We start from the raw sequence: 20,885 nt of genomic DNA on the forward strand, positions 1-20,885 counted from the left end.
GATTACAGCTTGAGGAAGATTTAGTTGCACACTTCCTCTCTGAGAGCCTCCTCTACGTGCAAACAATAAATAAAGAAGCGTCTATGGCCTCCACTCTGGACCACTGGACATAAGATGGAAAGGAACGAACCCACAGGATGGGAATATTGTTCCCTGACCCCATGTGGGAAGGTTTCGACTGGAAGAGGAGGACATGCTGACACTGAGGAAAGCTTTAAATACTCTTTTCTGAGGGGCCCAGCGGAGTGAGGAGGCAGGTGAGTTCACGTAGTGTGAATGGGACAAGAGAGCAGGAACCAAATGTACAGTTCAGGGATGAACATCAGCCCAGCGATGGCGCCAATGTCTCCGGGGCTGAGTGGCAGTCCACCACTGTCTTCTCAGTCACCTAAGAAGACCACCTTTCAGTCTCTGGGATCTCTGTCGTCAGGAGTGTTCTCCCCCTCGCTGGGTAAGGACTCCCCTCATGCAGCGAGGCAGGCCTCCTTTGACTCACCCATCCCGTCTATTATGAGCTCCCCAAAACTCTGGCACAAAGCATCTATCTCCAGACTGGCAGAGGAGTTCTTCTGGATCGGTGGGAGTGTGGTGGCACAACCTAAATGGAGACTGGGTCAGATAGGTAAGACTCACTCATATAGGGTTTCCTTCACACAGTCAAATCACTGCAAAATATCAACAGGTTGTTTAGACAAAAGGCCTAAAATTTGCTGCAAACTGGACACATACCACATTAATGTGATATTTTTGAAACCATGGCATGGGAATTGGAAATATCCACTAAGACATTTTCTTCCAAATGGCCTGCAAAATGTTGGAGTTGCACATATAGCAAAACAGAGAAGCAGCGAAGCAGATAATGGGCATATGGACAGTAGACAATCCTTTAGGATTAGCCTGAATGATGTGTCAGGTTGCGTCACATGTATCAGAGCTTCAGATTACAAACAAAGGTTACCTGCTCAAGGCGTATAAAACAATGAACTGGTAATGATGTCCATATTACAGGAATCTTTTTGGATCTATTTCTTGATTTTTCAGTTTTGGTACGGTGGGCACAACCATTGGTTCCAAGAAATGTCAATGTAGAATGGAGCCAAGAGAAGTAATTTTGGGTCACAGTGACGCAGATAACTGAGCTGATTGCAGTTAATGTTGTTGTTTTGTAGACACTAATCAGTTTAGAATTCTGTATGTTCTCCTCAAAGGATGCCTCTTGTTATGAACACACAAACAACCACTTAAATCCACGTGACACAGCCTATAATCTCATAAACTAGTGCTTGATGGTAAACCTCTAATTATCTCGTCTGCTTCAGGGACGCCACTGGAGTTGTTATATTGTCTTCCTACAACAAAATCGCAACACCGCAATATAGTATTTAATATATTAGAAATGATCTTCATTAATAAGATTAATAACAACTTGGAAATGGTCTAGCTAAGGGCTTAGCATGAAGCATTTAATATACCAACTTCTTATTAACTATAAACGCATGGTTCCAAAGTATGAAAAGTTCATTTTAGTTATGACATTAAACTTAACATTTGATATTCCGAGGTTCTGTCAGATGTTGACTGTAAAAGAATAACAATGTGAGGATCCCAGTGGGTCATTACGTTGGACGGCTGCTTGACGCTTGATGAACAGTGTGTCTCCTTGTGTTCCCCTATAGTGGAGAGGTGTATGTGCACCATGCAGACTGGCACTCAGATGACCAAACTGAAGGGGAAGAAGAAAGGACTGGTCCGATTCTTTTACCTAGACGAGCACAAGTCCTGCATCCGGTGGCGGCCCTCCAGGAAACATGACAAAGCCAAAAGTGAGCGATCACCCCTATAGAATAACAGTTCTGAACATATATCTTTTAACTGGCCACACTTGCAAACTGTTTTTTGGTTTGGATGGTGCTCTCAAGACAAAGCAACGCAGCACGAGTTACTCCTTTAAAACCAGTTACTAGAATTTGATCTACAGAAATGTAGCAGGGGATTAAAGAGGTTAAGTCTATTTTTCTTTCAGTGGAGCTACTGCTATCGTACCTGTTGTGTTGTTCTGAGCAAAGTGTGCATAAAAGTTTGGTGGCATCTTATAGACTTCACGCCATTATTTAATGGTTATGATGGTCTTTAAAGAAGTCCCATTTGAGGTGTTGACCTCGAGTCAGAAAGATAAACAATGTCGTTGGATATTTTTTGAGTATATTCTATCACATAACATATGGGTTAATCTAGATGTGTATCTTGGACACTATAAATCTTGAAGGTAGTTATTTACATGATGCATATTTTGGTTATTCTGAAAGGAGAATGTGTAAAAGATCCATATTTGACGCAAGTAAGAGATGCAATAAAGTGAGAAATAGAACATAGGATAACGTTATTTTTTTATACCGACAAATCAAAGTAAAAATGGTTTTTACCTTAGCTGACATGTTTCGACTGCAACTGCAGTCTTCTTCAGAGCGTCAGAGAGCATACACCACAGAGAAGATGGCAGTATTAAGATCACAGTTTACAGGAAACCTACACATACAGACCAGAACCTCCTCTGGACATCAGAACATCCACAGCTCACAAACTATCAGTAGTTACAACAATTTATGAACGGACCAGAACCTCCTCTGGACATCAGAACATCCACAGCTCACAAACCATCAGTAGATAGAACACTTTATGAACAGACCAGCATCATAACAGACGATAAAGACAGACAGGAGAAGGAAAAACACATCAAGAACGCACTCATACACTGCCAATACCCGATATGGGCCATCAACAAAGGAAAACAACAAGCTAAAAACAAAGTAAAGAAACAAAAGAAAACATAAACAAAACGCGCACAACAACCGGACAATAAAAACAAAGACACAATCACCATCCCATATATCCATGGGATAACAGAACCCATACAGCGTGTAACGTGTGGTAGCATGAGCTGAAGAGTAGTCAGCCATGGACTTGTGCTAGTGGATAGCAAAAAGAGCGAAGACTTGTAGATTTCCACAGGTTTCCATTTATTTTAGAAATGAAAAATATAAAAGTCAGCTCTACCACATATTACTTTAGTGAGCACAGAGGTCCGCGTACACACGGCCGAGTCCATGACACAAGCGACAGGAAACTAGGAACCATGAAGAAAAAGGGAAGAAGAGTGACCTATTAACCATACCAAATTAGCAAGGCGCCACCGTGTGGCGAGATAGCGGAATACCATAGTAATGACAATAGCAATGACTGTTACAAGCGCATAATGAAAAAACACATCAACACAGTTAGGTAAAGTTGGCAAGATATTCACAGATTCGGACTTCCGGCCTCAATAACTCATGGGATATACGTTGTGAAAACATAAACAATGCCTCTTTTCCATCGTTGTAAGCTAGACAATGTGCTACAAGGCCAGTTTTATCAAAAGTCGCTGTCTTTCAAGCTGCAGAAATAACATTGATGTCTATGAGCAGCCGGCTGTGCGACGAGTGAACAGGGACCGTCTGCAAATAGCAAAACCGCTGCAACAGCGAAGAGAGGCACTACACAAATATTCAATAACTTAACTTTTATACACTGTAGCGTCACCAAATTTACTGGAGCCATCAATTGTGTCTTGCTGGTCATACTACAACTCTTGGTTTGATACTAAATTAAAAAATTTGAGTTTTAAGCAATTTTTATTATTTTATTATTATTTTATTAGTCATAAAATTCAATAACTTCACTCTTATATACTGTAGTGTCACCAAATTTGCTGGAGCCATCAATTGTGTCTTGCTGGTCATACTACAACTCCTGGTTTGATGCTAAATACAAAATCTGAATTTTAAGGAATTTCCGTTATTGTCTTATTATTTTATTAGTCATAAAATTCAATAACTTCACTCTTATATACTGTAGAGTCACCAAAATCATTGGAGCCTTCAGTTGTCTCCTGCTGGTCATACTACAACTCTTGGTTTGACATTAAGTAAAAAATCTGAATTTTGAGCAATTTTTATTATTTAATTATTATTTTATTTGTGATAAAATTCATTAACTTCACTCTTATGTACTGTAGTGTCACCAAACTCGCTGATGCCATTAGTTGTCTCCTGACTGTCATAGTACAACCCTTGGTTTGATATTAAATACAAAATATGAATTTTAAGGAATTTTTATTGGTAATAAAATTCAATAACTTCACTCTTATGTACTGTAGTGTCATCAAATTCACTGGAGCCATCAGTTGGCTCCTGATTGTCATACTACAACTCTTGGTTTGGTAATAAATCAAAAATCTGAATTTTAAGGAATTTTTTATAGTAAATAAAATTCAATCACTTCACTCAAACACTGCAGAAAAAATAAACTCAATCCAACCATCAAAAGGTCCTACTGATCATACCTTCAGGTTTTTTCTTCCAAGTATTGTCCATACAGTCCTTAACTTGGAAAATATTATTAGCGGTTTAACATTATGGTTTAAATGAATCAGTTAACGCTGCAGCCTCGTAAGAAAGCATTTGACTGTCTTTCGTCCCAATCGTCAGTACTTGAGGAGACAGGCTAAACAGTTTAGTTTGGTATATTGGTGTTATCTGAGCCTCTCTTTGGTGAGGAGTCCAAGTTCCATTACTATTCAGTATCATGTATTTGGACAAACAGGTGCACTGTGGATCTAAAAATATAGCCCCACATACATCAAGAGAAGAGCCATCAAAGCTAATTTACTCATAATCCTTAAACTTCACACACAAGCATGCACACTAAATAGTGTGCACAACTTCACATGGCAATAAACAACGCAAATCATTAAAATTCAGTTACTTTTGGTTATTAATGTTACACAATCTACCCAAACAATGGATGAGCACTTTTATCTGTTACAACAAAAAATATTTGAGATATATAACAACAATTTCATTACTAATAAAAAATTCCTTAAAATTCAGATTTTTGATTTATTACCAAACCAAGAGTTGTAGTATGACAATCAGGAGCCAACTGATGGCTCCAGTGAATTTGATGACACTACAGTATATAAGAGTGAAGTTATTGAATTTTATGACTAATAAAATAATAATAAAATAATGAAAATTCCTTAAAATTCAGATTTTGTATTTAGCATCAAACCAAGAGTTGTAGTATGATCAGCAAGACACAATTGATGGCTGCAGTAAATTTGGTGACACTACAGTATATAAGAGTGAAGTTAATGAATTTTATGTCTAATAAAATAATAATTAAATAATAAAAATTCCTTAAAATTCAGATTTTGTATTTAGCATCAAACCAAGAGTTGTAGTATGACCAGCAAGACACAACTGAAGGCTCCAATGATTTTGGTGACTCTACAGTAATATAAGAGTGAAGTTATTGAATTTTATGACTAATAAAATAATAAGACAGTAACGAAAATTCCTTAAAATTCAGATTTTGTATTTAGCATCAAACCAGGAGTTGTAGTATGACCAGCAAGACACAATTGATGGCTCCAGTAAATTTGGTGACACTACAGTATATAAGAGTGAAGTTATTGAATTTTATGACTAATAAAATAATAAGACAATAACGAAAATTCCTTAAAATTCAGATTTTGTATTTAGTATCAAACCAAGAGTTGTAGTATGACCAGCAAGACACAATTGATGGCTCCAGTAAATTTGGTGACGCTACAGTGTATAAAAGTTAAGTTATTGAATATTTGTGTAGTGTCTCTCTTCGCTGTTGCAGCGGTTTTGCTATTTGCAGACGGTCCCTGTTCACTCGTCGCACAGCCAGCTGCTCATAGACATCAATGTTATTTCTGCAGCTTGAAAGACAGCGACTTTTGATAAAACTGGCCTTGTAGTACATTGTCTAGCTTACAACGATGGAAAAGAGGCATTGTTTATGTTTTCACAACGTATATCCCATGAGTTATTGAGGCCGGAAGTCCGAATCTGTGAATATCTTGCCAACTTTACCTAACTCATCAAGACAGCAGTAAAACCACATACAAAACTCCGGCAGCTATTAGTCCATCCCAAAGACAAAATAGAACCGGACAAGAAACGCAGCATCATTTATGAAATTCCGTGTAAATCTTGCGAGAAAACATACATCGGAGAAACAGGCAGATCATTCAACACAAGACGAAAAGAACACCAGACAGAATGTGAAAAGGAAACAACTGGACGACTCACAAGAACACAAAAAGAAAAAGCTGAACAAGAAAACAAAAAAATCAGCCATCAGGGATCACTGCAAAAGAAATAATCATATCATGGACTGGGACAGGGGGAGGATTTTAACATCGGAGACCAACAAACAAACGATGGATCAAGGAGGCCATCGAGATCAGGAAGCGGGACGAGGGGCTACACCCTCTAATACCTGGGACTCCATCCTCCAGAGAGCGCCGGACGGCGGGGGGCGTGGCCTATCTGACAGATTCTGACAGATCTGTCAGACTGGTCACATGATAAAAAAGGACACGTCAGCACACGTCAGAGGACGCTCTGAAGAAGACTGCAGTTGCAGTCAAAACATGTCAGCTAAGGTAAAAACCATCTTTACTTTGTCGGTATAAAAAATAACGTTATCCTATGATAATTAACGACAAAATGAACATCATCCAAATATGAAAAATAGAACAATGCAGTGGTCAAATAGAGATGAAAAAATAATGACTGTCCCATTTCTTGTTAATGGGAGTGTCCGAGGCACTCTGATTTTAACTAAAAAACTGGTTTATCCATATTCATAAAGAACTTTGTGGGACAGTTGTTAATTTTTCATCTCTATCAGACCACTGATCCTATCCTTGAAGATCACCTGATTTTGTATTTTCTTATTTTTATGATGCTAACATTAGCATCTTTGACCCAGTGCAGCTGTGTTTCATTCATTCCAGTTGTTGCAAATGAACAAACAAAATAATGGCACAAGTTGTTCAATACAAATCGACTCTATGAATAATCAACACATAAGAACTTCATGACCACTGTATTCTCTCATTTCAGTAACTATTGACTCCATCCATGAGGTGTGTGAGGGGAAAAAGTCTGAGATCTTCAGGCGTTATGCAGACAACCGTTTCGACCCAAACTGCTGCTTTAGTATTTACTACGGGGAACGTGTGAAGTCCTTGGATCTGGTGTCCACCAACTCAGAGGAGGCCCGAACCTGGATCACTGGACTCAAATACCTCATGGCTGGCATCAGTGATGAAGACAGTTTGGCACGGAGGCAGCGCACCCGTGATCAATATCCTTTATACAGACACTCATGCACACATATTCAGTCTTTAAGTATGATTATGAATGCTTCACTGTATATTAAGGTGATTATTTTTTTCTAAAAGCTGTGTTGCCTTAACTACAGTCGTACATGGTTACAGCAGACTTTTTCCGAGGCCGACAAAAATGGAGACGGCACCTTGAGCATTGGAGAAGTTCACCAGCTGCTCCACAAACTCAATGTGAATTTACCCAAGCAGAAAGTCAGGGAGATGTTTCAAGTAAGACCTTGTATCCACAATGGTTATTCATGCAAGCTGCCATAGATTTAATGTGCATATGACCTACTATCCACACCGCCCCTGTAGCCCCCGGCCACATGGCTACAGAGCATCACTCATATTGTGTTGACATGACTGGTGGCTCTGCTTGAAGAGTGGCTGAAAAAACGACTGACAAGCCTTAAATTTAAGACTTAACAACAAAAACGCAGGGCATGAAATGCCAACAATCTCTGCTACTTTCACATTTACTGCCTTTGCTTGTTAAAATGCTAACATTTGCACATCCGATGGCAATTCATCCTCAGGGGACCATGAGTGTCAAAACTAAATTTCACAGCAACACATTCAACAGTTGTTGAGACGTTTCACTTAAAGCAACACTTGACAATATCATGGTGGTGCTAGAGCAAAAGTCAGGGGGTCATAGATGTTAGTAGGGTTCATCCTCTGAGGACCAAGAATGTCAGTACAAAAGTTCATGGCAGTACTGGCTTGTTTGTGTCAACATCACATCTGACAAAATATTTCTAGACCTGAAAATTTAAAAAAAGAATGGCACCAACTTCTCAGAGTATGAAGTAGCAATAGAGAAAAAAATTGTCAAAAAATTATAAATTGGATGTTTCATTAAAAAAAATGTGTACATTGACTAACGTGGGAAATCTTTGATGTTCCCATAAGGCGCCTTTTCTCTGGTTGATTTTCCTTCATTTCAGTCACAGAAGCAGTAAGATAAAAAGATGAAAACGGAGCCAGGAGACAAATATGTATATACAGTATTTTGGAGGAACAGTGGAAGAGAGCCTCACAGGAAGGCCATATGGCCACCACAGATGGCTTTAGCTGCACTGCAATATTGCTTTAGTTCAGCAGCTCACTGCCCCCCTCCCTCCCTCCTGATGACAATAGTCTGTGTGAACGAGCTCTGTTTTGATAGTGAGGGAGATATATCCCTCAGATGGTGGTACATATTTTCTTTGGCAGGGCACTTATCTGAAATCGCACATGCTGAGAGAGTTATCTCTGGCTCATGAAATAGTTTTGTCACTATCTGCAGGAGGCAGACACGGACGAGAACCAGGGCTCTCTGGCCTTTGAGGAATTCTGTTCCTTCTACAAGATGATTTCCACACGCAGAGACCTCTACCTGATTATGATCTCCTACAGCAATCAGAAAGAAGTCATGGATCTGCACGACCTTGCACGCTTCCTGGAAAATGAACAGAAGGTATAAATGAGTTGAAAGGATCACACAGATCTGTCATTTCAGGTGGAAAGATTACCTATTGCATAAATATTTTCAAATTGATTATCTTAAACGTTTTAGTACTGTCAAGGTGCGGGGGGTGAACCCGAGCAGAGAGCACACAGACGAGGAACTGAGGCAGGAACAAAGGTGATTTATTTAACAAAGAAGCAGGGTAACCAGGAAACAAGTGGGGAAATTAAGTAACCAGGGATTAAACTAAGGAGAACTCACTAAAGGGGAGGGTGGAGGGTGACGGTACCGGGAACAGGCGGCCCGGCAGGCGACCTCTGTTCGGGTGCTGGTCGGCGGCAGAGAGTGGGCAGGAGCGTCCCGTTCCAGAGGGGTAGGCAGGCAGGATGTTCCAGGGGATGGGAGGCACGGCAGGCAGGGAAATCCAGGAGCAGGTTGGGGATCCAGGAGCAGATGGGGGGGAGCGAGTCCAAAAAGGAGGGGGAGGTCTGGTCAGGGTGGAATCCGGACTACAGGGGATGAGAGGCAGGACTGGTAGGACCAGGCAGCTGGGCCAGCAGAGCTAAACAAGGAGAACGGGGTTAGACAGGGAAAAACTATTTTAAAGAGAACACAGCAATGTGCAAAAGGCCAGATGAACTGACTGCATGAGCAGAGTTTACTATCTGGCAGTAGAGTGTGAGACCGGCTTTGATGGAGGAGATGAGTAACAGGTGTGCTGTGCCACAGCTGCCCAGAGTTCTGTGGATGAGACTGATTAGTGATTAGGGACTGCTGTGGACAGCAGCTCAGCCAGGCTTCAGTGGGAGAGCAGGGAGAGGCAGAAAACCAGGGGAAATTAACAGAAAGGAGGGAGAGGGGGAGGATGAGGGAGGTTAGGTGGGGGCCCTGACAAGTACATTTTTTTGCACTATTTATGGATGGATTTTTTTTTTTTAACAATAGCCATTTTTGCATTGATATTGTTTGTAATACCTTTCTTTACTGTAGTTTTTATTGCTGATGGCCAGACCATTATTTCTATATCTGATTGAAATTTGCTTCACATGCAAAAGACATTCATGAGAAGCAATGCACGCATGTAATCCGGTGTTACTGTTTGTAATTTTACCCAGTGGATATCAGTCTTATCTCATCAGCTGATGATGAATTTAAAGGGAAAAAGGAAAATAAACCACAGTTACATAAAACAGTTGGAGCAGTCCCAAAACTCAGAAACTTTCCACTTCAGCAGATGCATTTAAAAACAGTTTTTTGTGTGACACTCTGCAGGCAAATCATTTTGCAGTGATGCCAAAAACATCCAACAGAATCAACATGAAATGTAATGCTGCTGATTCATAATAACTACTGACACATATGTATAAAATATTGGATCCAAGTGATGATTACACCACTGATTTCATTGTATTTGTAGATGCGAGGCCTCACCAGAGAGCATCTAGTCGACATAGTGGCCAAGTTTGAGCCATGTCCTGTGAACCTGCAGCGTATGGTGCTGGGGATTGATGGTATGTGGACCCTGCTTGCAATAAATGTGTCAAGTGAAGCAACTAACATCACATATATCAGCTGAACCAAACACGACATGGATGGGGCCTGAAACGTTTCTCTTTTAGGGCTTACCAACTACATGCGGAGCCCAGCAGGTGACATCTTTAACCCCGAACACAACCAGGTGAACCAGGACATGACGCAGCCTCTCTGTAACTACTTCATTTCCACATCACACAACACCTACCTGACAGGAGACCAGCTGCTCTCCCAGTCCCGAGTGGAGATGTACGCCTACGTCCTGCAGGCTGGATGCCGCTGTGTGGAGGGTGAGAGCCTGCAAAATCCAAACTGTAGCTGCCTTCGTTGTGATTTTTATGACATGACAGATAAGCTGTGTTGTTCTTTTTTCCTCCTCCCTCAGTGGACTGCTGGGATGGACCCGATGGAGAGCCCATTATCCATCATGGTTACACATTGACATCCAAAATTCTCTTCAAGGATGTTGTGGAAACAATCAACAAGTATGCCTTCACAAAATCACAGTAAGTGCTGTTGGGACCTGATGCTGGCATACATTTTGTTAGGCCTTGTTAAGAAGCTGTAAAAACCATGATGATTATGACAAAAAGCTGTAAAATACAGTAAAACAGTGTAAATTTATAGTTCCATCTATTTGTAAAAATACATATTTTTGATGTGTTTTGCACAGCTGTGACTTGTTTGATTTTTTACAGTCAGTGGCATTTTTTTCTGTGAGATCTGTAATAAAATAGGGAATATCTCTAAAATAGCAGCTAAAAATGATCTATAAAAATAACAGTATTTTTGCTGAAATGTAGTTAGAATTGCATAATTTTATGATAAAATATTGTAAAAAGAAAAGAATTACATTTATTTTTTTAAAAACTACAGATTTTTATGTTTAACAAGTAAATTAACACTTTTGTTTTGTAATTTACTAGGCATAGCTTTAGCCTGTAATTTAACATACCAGAAAGAATCTATAAAATAACATTCAAACAAATTATTTACAGATTTCAATACAGTTAAAACATAGTATAATTTTACAGTCAAGTATTGCAAAAGAAAAACAATTAAAATACAAATTTTTGATGTGGACTTTGTTTTCAGTTTTGGTCTGTATATTTTAGCTCATGTATCATCACTTCACCTCCAGGTACCCGGTGATCTTGTCCATAGAGAACCACTGCACTGTGCCTCAGCAGAAAAAGATGGCTGAGTATCTGAAAGAGGTGCTGCAGGATAAACTGGACCTGACCAATGTCAATGCGCATGAATGCAAGAAGCTGCCGTCCCCTGAGATTCTGAAAGGGAAAGTTTTAGTCAAGGTACAGCTGTTTTTAGCTGCATGCACAGCAGCCTTTTATATTGAAACCTGAGCTAACTACAGTAGTGAGTACACAGGACACAAAACAAACCACATATATAGGCTTAAAATGTCCAATCATTAATTGGTTGGTTTTCAGGGAAAGAAGCTGCCAGTAAATCTTGATCCTGACGCAGAAGAAGGCGATGTGTCTGACGAAGATACTGAGGATGAGGAAGAGGAGGATGATGATGATGATAACTCACAGGCACATGAAACTTATGGATATAGATAGATAGATAGATAGATAGATAGATAGATAGATAGATAGATAGATAGATAGATAGATAGATAGATAGATAGATAGATAGATAGATAGATAGATAGATAGATAGATAGATAGATAGAGAGATACTTATATTTACAATTACAGTTTGACTGTTTCAGGATGGGGACAATGCTACGACAACTAATCAGCCAAAAAAGAAAAGACGATTTGGCAGATCAATCATTAGGAGCTTCAAGAGAAAGGTGAGCCATTTGTTCATTTTCTCATTTCCTGTCCCCATGAGTTCTTTGACTTAAAAATCTATCAATCGTTCTGTCTTTTTCAGAGAAAAAAGAAAACACGTGTAAAAAACAAGTCATTGTCTGATGGTGAATCGGATTACAGCACCAGCAGGGAGAGGACACAAATTGTTTACCATCCCAAGTAAGCCCAATCATTTCAATAAGTGGCTTAAACATTAAGGTTTTGTAGGATATGAGGTTACTCTTGTATGTCTTCTTTTTAGAAAAAGGAAAACAATGAGGCTATCCCGAGCGCTGTCTGACCTGGTCAAGTACACGAAATCTGTCCGTGTGCATGACATAGAAACACAAGGTAAATTCAAGACTTAATCACATTTCATCACACACATCCAAGTTTTGCGGAATGGATTCCTGATGCAGCTGTGTCTTTTTATTCTATCTGGCAGCGTATACGAACAGTTGGCAAGTATCGTCCCTAAATGAGACTGTGATGAACCAGATCTTACAGTTGAAACCGGCTGAGTTGGTGCGTCTCAACCAGCGCCAGCTTCTGAGAGTCTACCCGTCCAACTACAGAGTGGACTCAAGTAACTTCAACCCACAGCCATATTGGAATGCAGGATGCCATATGGGTAATAAGACTTTGTCGAAACTAAAATTTGCCTAGTTTCAGCCCAAACCTCTGTTTAGAAATGTAGAAGATTTTCATTTTTACATATACTGTCATTTAATTTCAGTTGCAATGAACTACCAAACCCAAGGTCGAATGCTTGAACTGAACCAAGCCAAATTCTCCAGCAATGGAAACTGTGGATATATTCTCAAGCCAAAGTGCATGTGTAAAAGTATGCATCTATGCAGATTTCAGAGTGAATGGCAACTCTCCCTGTGTGAGCAGGTAGTAAATATGATTGCTTTCGTTCAGCTGCCTTTAATCCTGCGTTGGAGGATCCTCTACCAGGACACAGAAAGACTCAGTTAGTGCTGAAGATCATCAGTGGGCAACAACTTCCGAAGCCCAAAGACTCCATGTTTGGGGATAGAGGAGAGGTGAGGCCAAAGAAAGTAGACCTATAATCTGAGCATCGACATTGGTGCACCATAAGAAGGAAGTTTAACCACTAATGTTCTGGTTTTCTTGTGTTTATGTGCGCTTAGATTATCGATCCCTTTGTTGAAGTTGAGATCATCGGTCTACCTATTGATTGTTCCAAGCAGCAGACCAGAGTGGTGGATGATAATGGTGTGTGTGCAAACGCCATCTTGCGATTTAAATCATGTCACATCAGGCTAACTTTTGAGTCTCTTCAGTCTTTGTAACTTCTGTTTCATTCAGGTTTCAATCCAATGTGGGAGGAGACACTCGTCTTTAACATTCAAATGCCACAGATCGCCCTGGTACGGTTCCAGGTGTGGGATCATGATCCTATTGGACGAGATTTCATTGGACAGAGGACTGTGGCGTTCAGAAGCATGATGCCAGGTAGATTACATGACAGAACTGTCACTATTTTCTTGGAGTAAAATAACACTCTAGTTTGCTAAAAGCACCCAGTCTTTTTATTCTAAACAGAACTCAGCATACCAGCATAAAAAATGTGAAGTTTTTGTGGTTTTTCTGAAACATTGTTTCAAGAGAGAAAGAAAATGGCAAAGTGAAAGCAACATGACTTTGTGAAACTCACTTGAATCTGCAGCTTCTCTCAGCTTTATGGAGGTTTAGAGTGGGTTTCAGCCCATTGTGTGTCTCTTAGGCCCTCAACTTTACTGTTTTGTTTCTCTCTGTTTCCACCAAAAAAGCTCTAAAATCCCACTTTACATTACCACACACAGTTATTGGCTCGTTGAAGCTTGTAGCAAAAAAAGAGTTGGGTATTTCCTTCAGGTATTGTCAGAAACCAAACACTGCTAAAATGAGTGAACACTGGACTAAAATTTGCAAGGTGACAAGAAATGACCCCAAATAACAACTAGCTGTCTAAAGAAGCAACTTAAAAGGTGATGATATGTCAGTGCTGTGTTACATACTAGTTTTCAGTTGCGTTCAGGTAGACACAATAAGTATTTCTGCCAAATTAAGGAAAAGCGACATTAAAAAGCTTGAGTTATTTGTGATTCTTTTTTTAGGTTATCGACATGTCTACCTGGAGGGAATGGCAGAATCGTCCATCTTTGTTCATGTTGCTATCAATGACATAACAGGAAAGGTAGGGTGTTTCAAAAACAAAAACTGGCACATCTAATTTTATATTTATCTGACCATTCTGCAAACCTAATGATGCTTGATGTTCTTTGTAAAACAGATCAAACCTTCGAATGCTGTGCAAGCAGCCAAAAAACACATCCAAAAAGCAGCCCAGAAGCATATGAAGGGTCCTCCGAGGCAGCCTTCTCTCGATTCCTCCGTCCAGTCCTCAGAGGATGGACGTGCTTGGTACTTTCGCAAGGATCTGGACACCATCTCTCAGGACAGCAGAAATGGGGAATGGTTTCCTATGGTTCAAGGGCCAGCAGCCAAGGCTGCCTTCCACAAAGGGGCAATGAGTGAGCCACTGAGGCGAGCACACAGAGTTAAAATTCATGAACCACCAGAGACAAGGAGAGGGATCTTCAGCCGGATGTCCTCTACAGACTCCCACTACGCTGGGGCTGCTCCCTGTGTGATAGTGGAAAGCTTTGACCTAGAGACCTCTTCCCAGCATTCTTGTCCTGATGATCCTGCTCCTTACAGCCAAAATCCACTAATTCAAGAGGAGTTGGAGGAGAGTGAATTCCCAGAGTCAAACTGCGAAGAGCAGCAGACACTTCAGAAATCAGAAACAGAGCAGCCTGAGCCATCTGAGGAGTTACCACCAGAACCAGAACCAGAGCCAGAGCCAGATAAGGATGTTGCCCCTGAACCTGAGCAACCAGAAACTCAGAGTCAAACTGATTCCCGCCCTCAGCCTCAGTCCGTGCCATGGCCTGAAACCAAACCCCTTCCACTTATTCCTCCACCATCTCCTGTCAGGGTCAGACGGACTTTAGAGGCTCCTGCCACCCCCCGACCGTCCACCCCCATACGGACAAAGGCCCGCTCCCGCAGTTGCCCTCGAAAACAGACTACTTCTCCTCAGACGCCGATGGTAAACCACAAGCTTGACTTCCATTGGCAGAAACAGCGGGTGAAAAACTACGGCAGCTACAGCAACCAGGTGAGACGGATACCCAACGGTCTCTGCCTGTCGGACAGCGCCTCCAGCAGCAGTGACGGCAGCACTGACAGTCTGGAGTTTGTAGCGTCCTGTGTGTCAGCTGAGGTAGAGCAACACGAGGGAACCCTGCAGAGGGAGATGAAGGCCCTTTTTGACCAGAAGATGAGAGAAATTCACTGTAAATCACCACTTTTTCCAGAAAGTGAGCACAACTAGCAACAGTGTAAGAGGCTGCAAAAAAATACAAGTCTGTTTTAAAATTCTTTTTTGTTTGCTTCTTAGATTAGACCACAATTTAGACACCAAACACAAAGCAGTCCTGCTTTTCTGTCTAGATAAATGGGAATTCATGGAACACAATTATACAATTAGGCAGTTTTTATTATTTTAGTCCTCCTGGAATGTTTACAGTCAACACAGTTTTTATGCATAAAATAGTTTTTAAAAAGAAATTGCTGAAATCACATGATGCCACTGCCAACTGTACAAAATAGCATGATGCAGAGTTGTAAACAACAAATATAGAAAGTACTAAATATGTGAGTACTATCTGTTAGTCTTTTTTTTTTAGTTTTCAAGTATAAACTTGGTTTGACAATTATTTTTATAAAATTAAACTGTAATGTTTGATTTTTCATTGAGATTCTAGGGTTGGTACTTAAAACGTAATAAATGGTCTATTTTAATAAATTGTGAGTTTTCTAATAATTTTTTCTTTAAGTAAGAAATAAAACTCAAAATCTACAACGTTAATGTGTCTGTCAAGTATTGGAACAAATTTTGAAAGTTAAACAAAGCACACTTTTCAGACTGACATTTCTCCAAAGAGTTTCTATGCTTTTTCTTTGTCTTTCTCTACATTTTCCTGAGATTTTTTTGCATCACTGGTTCTCAAGCGCAGACTCAGTTCCTCAGTCAGGACAGTGCAGCAGGATTTCTGTGGGATGGACATGTAACAGCAGTGAAGCAACACATTTTAATACATTGATGGATTTAATGTAAGCAATAAAACAGCTGAAAATCCTCACAGTCAGTAAAAACATGAGAGTTGTAAAGCTACAATCACTCCTGAGTTGCACAACTTTTCACTCGATTTGCACATACCTTCTGCTCTGCTGCGCTCCTGCGGCTCTTAGAAGTGAGTTCCAGGACAGCCAGAATTGTTCCCAGCCCGAGGCCCAGGGAAAGAACCAGAAACATCCCTTTGAGGCTGTGCGGCTGCATAGCTGAAGACTTGCCCTTTCCTGCTATGCAGCTGCTGGCCCACCACTTGCTTCGCAGGTAAGCCAGCTCTCCGGCCTCGCTCAGCTGCAGAATAGCTACACTGAGGTTCTTTATAATTGGAGAACCTTGAGGAAAATGATAGTTTTGACATGATATTCACTTTAACATCTTAACTTTAGTTAAGTTCAAAGTTCATATTTTAATGAGGTTTCAAAATGGACAGCCTCACCATAAGCAGCAGCGATACTGTATCCCCTCATGCCAACAACTTCATGTGCTCTGACCAGTTCACAGTGACGTGCTACTGCCAAGTCCAGAGAAACAGACTCTCCAATGAAGGCAAAGCTGCCCTCTCGTGCACGTCGGATCCCTTCGTCCATAGATGACACAAAACTCTTTGATCTCTCCATGTGCTCATAGATTCTGCGGTACACTGGGTTGTTTGAATTCTTAATGACAGGAAAAATGAAAACACTTCTCTTGAGTTTTAACAACACAGATCGAGATCATCAAATATTCTCCATAAAAAACATTTTTGGCCTCAAAAAATATATATAATTATGCAGCAGTTTGTATCAATCTTTTTGAGCTATGACAACTTCAGATGAAATTATGTTCAATCAGTAAACCAGATTGAGTTAGAAGAATCAGCTTTTCCTCTACAATGAAAGGTATTTTTTAACCATTTAACTGTCTAAAATGATCCCGACATGCTAAGATAAGGGAGGGGACTTATGTTATCAAGCCAAAATAACTACCTCAACTTAAATTTAGTCAACTAATGCACTTAGTTTAAATTACACACTATATGAAGTTGATGCAACATTATTATGCCAACCCAACCAATAAAAACGACGTTTGTAACGTAAAATGTTTGTCAAAACCAACAAATGTGAGTTTTATATTGCATCCATGCATGTAGCTGAGTGGTGGGAATAGGGTCCTTGAACCACTCACCTTGAAGAAAGCGAGGGTGGAGGAGCCAGCCAGGCAGCCATACTCAATCATGTCCTGGTTGGCCAAGTCCTCAAACCCTTTCACCATCAGCTGGCTGGACTCTGAGGTCTTCGAGGAGCTGAGGTTGGAGAAATAACAAGCCAAGAGGACAACAGCAAATAGCCACCAGCTGCAGCAGATGACTCGTCCTGAAAGGGATTTGGGATGAGGACCAGCGCCTGAAGCGCAACACAAAAACAGAGTCAGAAAAGTGCCACAACAAAAGAGGGAGAGGATGTACAGAAAAAAAAAAATCAACCTAGAGAACTTCTCCCCTCTGTTAGTTGTGTTGTGGTGGCATGCAAATTTGATAGTGTCTGGTTTTGCTGTTTACCTTGAAGAGTCAGAGCTCCAGCTGTGTACCACAGACTGTGCAGGAGACTGAATCTGTTTTGCTCACTTTGAGGCTGACTCCACTCACACGGGCTGAGCCTGCATTTTGCATAGAAAATCTTAATTATTAATATGACTCAAAGGATTTCCACAGCCAGAAGAAATTAGGAAATATCCACAAGCAGCAACTCACAGAGCACATCATTAAACATAATTAAATGTGTCATAATCTTCACTTCAAAGACATACATTTGTCACCAACCTGGAAACTATAAAGATGCAAGCAGCAGTCCCCAGGTAGGCAATGAGTACGCCGACCCACGTCTGTGCTGAAAAGGGGGTCAGGAAATCAAAGAAGCCTGCTCCCTCTGAGATGTCTTTCCTTAGTAGGACACTGATTCCAGTCTGCATGAACGGTTTGGTCATTCCCACAGCTTTCTCTCGAGCTGCAGTGAGAGTCAGTGGAGCAATCGCAAGGTCTGCCTCCTGTACAAAATGCATAACAGCTTGTGTAACAGATATCATATACAGTACATGCTTTATAGAAACTCCTTGAAGTGGCTAAGTTGAACACAACGTTGATTTTTACTTTACTGAATAATTGAAACAATAATTAGCCTTCTTCTGCAAAGCAGTTCACTGCTCTTTGACCGCTCTAGATTCCAGTTTCCATGTACTCACCCCTCTCACCACCTCTCCAATCATCCCATTCCAGTTGCCGCTGTCATCCTGTCTGCCATATGAACCATCTCTCACCAGCTGCACTCTGTACTTGAAGCCCAGTTTTTTGGCTACTTCAGATAGCAGGTCCATGCAAAACCCTTCCAGCTGTGTGCCTTTGGACATTGCATATGGCTCTTGCTAAAAGATAAGATGCAAAAATAGAATCAGTGGAATGTGTTTCATCTTTAATCTTGTATTTAGATTTCTGCATGAGCCAGACAGATATCCAGAGCTGACATACCTTTATTGTTGTGATTGTCAGCTCTGATTGTACTGGTGTTGATAGAAAAATAAAGCACAGGTAAGTCAATGTAATGTAAACTGTTCACGGTACACCTACATAACAACTGCTTTCTGGTTTTCATGACATGTTTTTATGATTGCAGTTTTGATCTGCAGGCTGATCAGTCCACTGTTTTGGTCTCAGTAACGATTACATGGATTGCTATGATTTTCTCCATTGGTCCTTTGAACATAAATTCCACTAACTTTTTTGACCACAGGCCTTTTTATTATTGAACTCCACTAGTAGGTCAAAGTTTTAGATTATTTTGTAAAATATTTCAATTGGGATTGGTAAAAAAAAATTGCTTAGGCATTCCTTGTTCACAGATGATGTATCCTGATGATTTTGGTGATGGTCTGACTTTTTAGCTCAAAGTATTACTGTGTCACAAGACATTGTGAAACGAGCCTCACAATGCACAGTGCATGACTCTAAGACTTGTTAATATGATTTAGGTATTTATTGCTTAGTTCTTCTCTTTTAACCTTTCAACATTCACTCCTTTAATCAAAAAGACTAAAGGTTTCGAGGCATTTTGTCCGTTGGACTCTTAAGTCTTGATTATACTCCCATGCTAACATGCACATGGATGGCTGAGGACAGCAAGGACACACAGTTGTTATTATACTATTTTCTAGTCTGTTTGTCTACTAGTCTGCCTAGAAGACTCTGTTCCATACATGCACAGTTGTTCTTGTAGTGTAGTCATTGCACAGGTTGACCTAATGATGACACATTTGGGGTGCAAGTGGACTCAGGCCAGTGTTATATTTTCCATGTCTGTAAGTATGCGAGGGCCCTCAAGGGTCCACTATGGGCCATATGATGTAAATTTAATCATCTCCTCTTGTGTCCTCCATAGAGTATGCAGCCCAGAAATTTGTGTATACATGAATTACTATGCATGTATGGAAGGGTGTATTCTTAGAAAATAGCATAATAACAACAACTACACATCCATGGTGTCCACAGTTGTCCACTGTTCCACAAGAAAGTTCAATCAAGGCTTTATGCAGTTCTGGGCAGATGATGGAATTCATGTAACCCTTGTGGACCCTTACATACTCGCAAACACAGAACATGCAATGGCTGTGTTACATTCTCACGCCAATTTTTTGATCTGCCCAAGTTAGAAAGACTCCACACAGACGTCTCTGCTGACGTCCACATATAGCACAAAATTTGTGTCCATACAGCTGCTACATACGTTCCAAGGGCAGTGGAGTGCACACTTGGCAGTGTTCATGCACACAACACCAGCTCACCAGTCTACTGTGCATGAATGGAACAGAGTCTTCCATGCAAACTACAAAGTAGACAAAAAAAACAGCCAACTATGTGTTGACCCCAGCTGTCCACAAGGGTGTTTAATCAAGGCTTAACACTGGCCTTAGGGTTAAAAATAGTGAACCACACCTAGTGATTCAACAAATATCTTTTTTCTGTGGCAAAAAATGTTTAAAGATGTACAATGAAAAATAAAACTGCAGTTCTTTTACATGAAAACTGAAGAGCATGTTAGACAACCTAAGAGAGCGACTCCTAGTTTATCTTCCTCTGACAGATGTTTTCCCAGCTGATGTCCACCCTAAATTTAGCTGAATCAAAGACCCCTTTGTGTACTGGCCATCTGACACACAGCGATGTCTGAGGTGAAGTTTGGTGTGCATGTATTGACTTTCTAGTCACAAGAGTTTTCCGGTATCCTAGAGATCTGGCCAGTCTCCTCTCCTGCTTGCAAACTGTCTGCACTCTACAATCTATTTAGAGCAGTGTGTTAATTCAAAGACTCTCAATGCCATGGCACTGTGAGATGGGAGGGCAGTCAAAGAGTATCAAAAGCTTCAATTCAGGCCAAGGCCTTGGGGATCCATCACCACAGGGTGATCCTGACAACCATCAGATCCTCCTTTTCAGAAGATGACACGTATACAAGCTCTTCAAGCCCCTGTCACTTTTTGGCCACTCTGAAACACAGAGTCTTTGTTTGCTTCATACAGTTGATTTATTACCGGTTTTTGTGAGATTGTCAGTTGGCTTGCTTCCTTTTCTGTCTTTCAACAAGAGTTGGACAG

General features: G+C 40.6%; 2 protein-coding genes across 9 annotated transcripts in view; one reads left to right on the forward strand and one right to left on the reverse strand.

The window, feature by feature from the left end:
* plch2b (phospholipase C, eta 2b) lies at positions 1-15,944 on the forward strand. 3 transcript variants are annotated; one of them, XM_035941344.2, is made up of 20 exons: positions 1-622; positions 1,677-1,823; positions 6,981-7,224; positions 7,348-7,477; positions 8,538-8,708; positions 10,117-10,210; positions 10,319-10,522; positions 10,618-10,738; positions 11,374-11,545; positions 11,684-11,791; positions 11,971-12,054; positions 12,138-12,235; positions 12,318-12,406; positions 12,501-12,686; positions 12,792-12,899; positions 12,980-13,104; positions 13,213-13,297; positions 13,391-13,537; positions 14,182-14,261; positions 14,358-15,944. In XM_035941344.2, exons 1-20 carry the CDS (start codon positions 277-279, stop codon positions 15,462-15,464), a joined length of 3,846 nt encoding a protein of 1,281 aa, XP_035797237.2. In that variant the 5' UTR covers positions 1-276; the 3' UTR covers positions 15,465-15,944. The 3 variants fall into 3 exon arrangements, with proteins under 3 accessions (XP_035797237.2, XP_035797238.2, XP_035797239.1); XM_035941345.2 differs by lacking the exon at positions 11,684-11,791; XM_035941346.2 differs by lacking the exons at positions 1-622; positions 1,677-1,823 and adding an exon at positions 5,982-6,517.
* Positions 15,609-20,885, reverse strand: part of si:dkey-183j2.10 (glutamate receptor U1) — a 10,942-nt gene continuing 5,665 nt past the window's right edge. For all 6 annotated transcript variants that reach the window (XM_023294911.3, XM_035941347.2, XM_035941348.2 and 3 more), the window contains 8 exons: positions 18,766-18,797; positions 18,483-18,662; positions 18,064-18,287; positions 17,803-17,900; positions 17,430-17,647; positions 16,702-16,921; positions 16,353-16,597; positions 15,609-16,185 (listed from right to left, as the gene is read on the reverse strand). In XM_023294911.3, coding sequence (XP_023150679.2) covers positions 16,081-16,185; positions 16,353-16,597; positions 16,702-16,921; positions 17,430-17,647; positions 17,803-17,900; positions 18,064-18,287; positions 18,483-18,662; positions 18,766-18,797 — 1,322 coding nt within the window. In that variant the 3' untranslated portion in view covers positions 15,609-16,080. The remainder of the gene's footprint in view (positions 16,186-16,352; positions 16,598-16,701; positions 16,922-17,429; positions 17,648-17,802; positions 17,901-18,063; positions 18,288-18,482; positions 18,663-18,765; positions 18,798-20,885) is intronic.

Source organism: Amphiprion ocellaris, chromosome 5, assembly GCF_022539595.1.
Source record: "Amphiprion ocellaris isolate individual 3 ecotype Okinawa chromosome 5, ASM2253959v1, whole genome shotgun sequence".
In the NCBI taxonomy this organism is placed as follows: Eukaryota; Metazoa; Chordata; class Actinopteri; family Pomacentridae; genus Amphiprion; species Amphiprion ocellaris.

What these genes read in the sequence shown, in the direction of transcription:
- plch2b (XM_035941344.2), top strand. Translation starts at nt 277, where the DNA reads ATGGGACAAGAGAGCAGGAACCAAATGTACAGTTCAGGGATGAACATC. An exon ending in ATGGAGACTGGGTCAGATAG is followed by an intron (nt 623 to 1,676) that starts GTAAGACTCACT and finishes GTTCCCCTATAG; the next exon opens with TGGAGAGGTGTATGTGCACC. An exon ending in TTAGGAGCTTCAAGAGAAAG is followed by an intron (nt 12,055 to 12,137) that starts GTGAGCCATTTG and finishes TGTCTTTTTCAG; the next exon opens with AGAAAAAAGAAAACACGTGT.